Consider the following 1,371-nt stretch of genomic DNA (forward strand, 5'->3'; position numbering starts at 1 on the left):
GGAGAAGAAGGGGGCGGCGGAGGGGGCCAAGGACGGGGAGAGCGGGAAGGAGGGGGAGAAGAAGAACGGCAAGTACGAGAAGCCACCGTTCAGCTACAACGCGCTCATCATGATGGCCATCCGGCAGAGCCCCGAGAAGCGCCTCACGCTCAACGGCATCTACGAGTTCATCATGAAGAACTTCCCCTACTACCGGGAGAACAAGCAGGGCTGGCAGAACTCCATCCGCCACAACCTCTCCCTCAATAAGTGCTTCGTCAAGGTGCCCCGGCACTACGACGACCCGGGCAAAGGGAACTACTGGATGCTGGACCCCTCCAGCGACGACGTCTTCATCGGGGGCACCACCGGAAAGCTCCGCCGACGCTCCACCACCTCGCGGGCCAAGCTGGCCTTCAAGCGGGGCGCCCGGCTCACCTCCACCGGACTGACATTCATGGACAGGGCAGGATCCTTGTACTGGCCTATGTCCCCCTTCCTCTCCCTTCACCACCCCCGGGCCAGCAGCACTTTGAGTTACAACGGGACCACCTCCGCCTACCCCAGTCACCCCATGCCCTACAGCTCAGTGTTGACTCAAAACTCCTTGGGGAACAACCACTCCTTTTCCACGTCCAATGGGTTAAGTGTTGATAGACTAGTCAATGGAGAGATACCTTATGCCACTCATCACCTCACAGCAGCAGCTCTGGCCGCCTCAGTGCCGTGTGGCTTGTCAGTTCCCTGCTCCGGCACCTATTCCCTAAACCCCTGCTCTGTAAACCTCCTAGCAGGACAGACGAGTTACTTTTTCCCCCATGTTCCTCACCCTTCAATGACTTCTCAAAGCAGCACTTCAATGACGGCCAGGGCAGCCTCCTCCTCCACGTCGCCACAGGCGCCCTCCACTCTCCCCTGTGAGTCCTTAAGACCTTCTTTGCCAAGTTTTACAACGGGACTTTCCGGAGGACTTTCTGATTATTTCACACATCAAAATCAGGGGTCTTCTTCAAACCCTTTAATACATTAACATCCATGGGATCAGACTGTAAGTGAACATTTTACACACATTTGCATTGTAAATGATAATTAAAAGGAAGAAAAGAAAAAAAAGCAAAACAAAAAAGTCCAGGTATTTTTTATTAAGTCCCCCATTTTCTGTACGTTTGTTCAGTCTTTAGGGTTGTTTATTATTCCACCAAGGTGAGGAGTGTCAGCAAGGTGCAATGTGGGGAGATTACATTGTAGACTATGAAGTTTGAAAGACAAAATTATAGTAGAATGTGTATCTAAATAGTGACTGCTTTTGCAATTTTTTATTCAAATACGATAAGTCTATCAGTAAAAGCCGCCAGATTCTCCATGTTTGCAGTATTATAAGTTATCATGGAT

General features: G+C 50.9%; 1 protein-coding gene across 1 annotated transcript; it reads left to right on the forward strand.

Annotated features, from left to right (window-relative positions):
- The first annotated feature begins 6 nt into the window (after positions 1-6).
- Positions 7-1,077, forward strand: FOXG1 (forkhead box G1). The gene has a single exon (XM_010018794.1). It carries the CDS (start codon positions 110-112, stop codon positions 1,007-1,009), a length of 900 nt encoding a protein of 299 aa, XP_010017096.1. The 5' UTR covers positions 7-109; the 3' UTR covers positions 1,010-1,077.
- The last annotated feature ends 294 nt before the right edge of the window (positions 1,078-1,371 follow it).

The sequence above is a fragment of the Nestor notabilis genome, unplaced genomic scaffold (assembly GCF_000696875.1).
Source record: "Nestor notabilis isolate BGI_N333 unplaced genomic scaffold, ASM69687v1 Scaffold29047, whole genome shotgun sequence".
Classification (NCBI taxonomy): domain Eukaryota; kingdom Metazoa; phylum Chordata; class Aves; order Psittaciformes; family Psittacidae; genus Nestor; species Nestor notabilis.